Source organism: Olea europaea, unplaced genomic scaffold (assembly GCF_002742605.1).
Source record: "Olea europaea var. sylvestris unplaced genomic scaffold, O_europaea_v1 scaffold41705, whole genome shotgun sequence".
NCBI classification, from domain to species: Eukaryota; Viridiplantae; Streptophyta; class Magnoliopsida; order Lamiales; family Oleaceae; genus Olea; species Olea europaea.
Window position 1 is genome coordinate 1 of NW_019261478.1, and position 1,020 is coordinate 1,020.

At 31.8% G+C, this 1,020-nt stretch overlaps 1 protein-coding gene across 1 annotated transcript; it reads right to left on the reverse strand.

Moving 5' to 3' along the window:
- Positions 1-53: 53 nt before the first annotated feature.
- LOC111387672 (non-structural maintenance of chromosomes element 4 homolog A-like) lies at positions 54-886 on the reverse strand (the record flags this gene model as incomplete). Its single annotated transcript, XM_023012248.1, has 3 exons — positions 54-144; positions 246-498; positions 784-886. Coding segments are annotated over 3 exons (447 nt in total), but the record flags the coding sequence as incomplete, so codon positions are not given.
- Positions 887-1,020: the final 134 nt, after the last annotated feature.

Consider the following 1,020-nt stretch of genomic DNA (forward strand, 5'->3'; position numbering starts at 1 on the left):
ATTATTAAAAATTATTACAATAAGCTCACAGAAAAAAAGCATATAAATTAGACCTCTTCAGGCCGAGAGCTTTGAGATGGCCTTGCACGCTTTTTACGAGTAACTTGCTTACATGGCTTCATTTCAGTATTCATAGGTCCAATCCTGTCATAAACACACGGAAATACTATATATTCAACAATTTGAGCAAAAAAATAAACATAAATAAATAAAAACAGAATAATATGGACAGGGTTGTTGTTTACATTGTTCGGCAACCAGGAGCACTCCTGAAAACATGAGAGACTGCTAGGCCAATATCTTTCCATTGTATTGAAGTCGCATCCTCATCCTGGTTTCTATTTGGTCCACTTTGTTCTCCAAAATCCCTAATCAGACTGCTAACGAAATCTGAAGGAGTCATGCCTTCATTGCAATATTCTTTAACAGATGTTACCAAGGTGTTTGCAATGTCAAACAGGGCTTCCGCATCTGCAACTTGTTCCCTGGGTTTTGTTACTGAAAAAAAAAAAGGTAGAGAAAATACAAGTATTCAAGTTAAAACTTCCATACACACTCAAAATAACTTAATTTATTTTTCAACAAACAAGGTAAGCACTTATTGAAAGAGGAACAACCTTATTTCTTGGTAACAATTATTACATTTGACACTATTTCTTCTCAAGACAGAGTGACCAATCCATAATAAACAAGACTACACTTAGCATTGAATATATACCAAAATTTTAGAAAGAAGCCGAATAGTTGAAACTAAAATTGCATCAAATCAAGTGTATATTATACCAAGCTGATGCAAGCCATCAACTTCTTCAATTATTGATTTCAACTTATCTGAGTCAGCCTTTGAAATATCATCTTTCTCATCTGCAGAAAAAAAAGTATAAGGCTAATAAAATATCTATTTAAACATTCTAATTAACAACCCACAAAACAATTAAAAAAAAAAAAAAAGTTATGCTATGTAATTAAAAGTTATATTTCTCCAAATATTTTAATCAAATTCTTGACAACCATATAGTA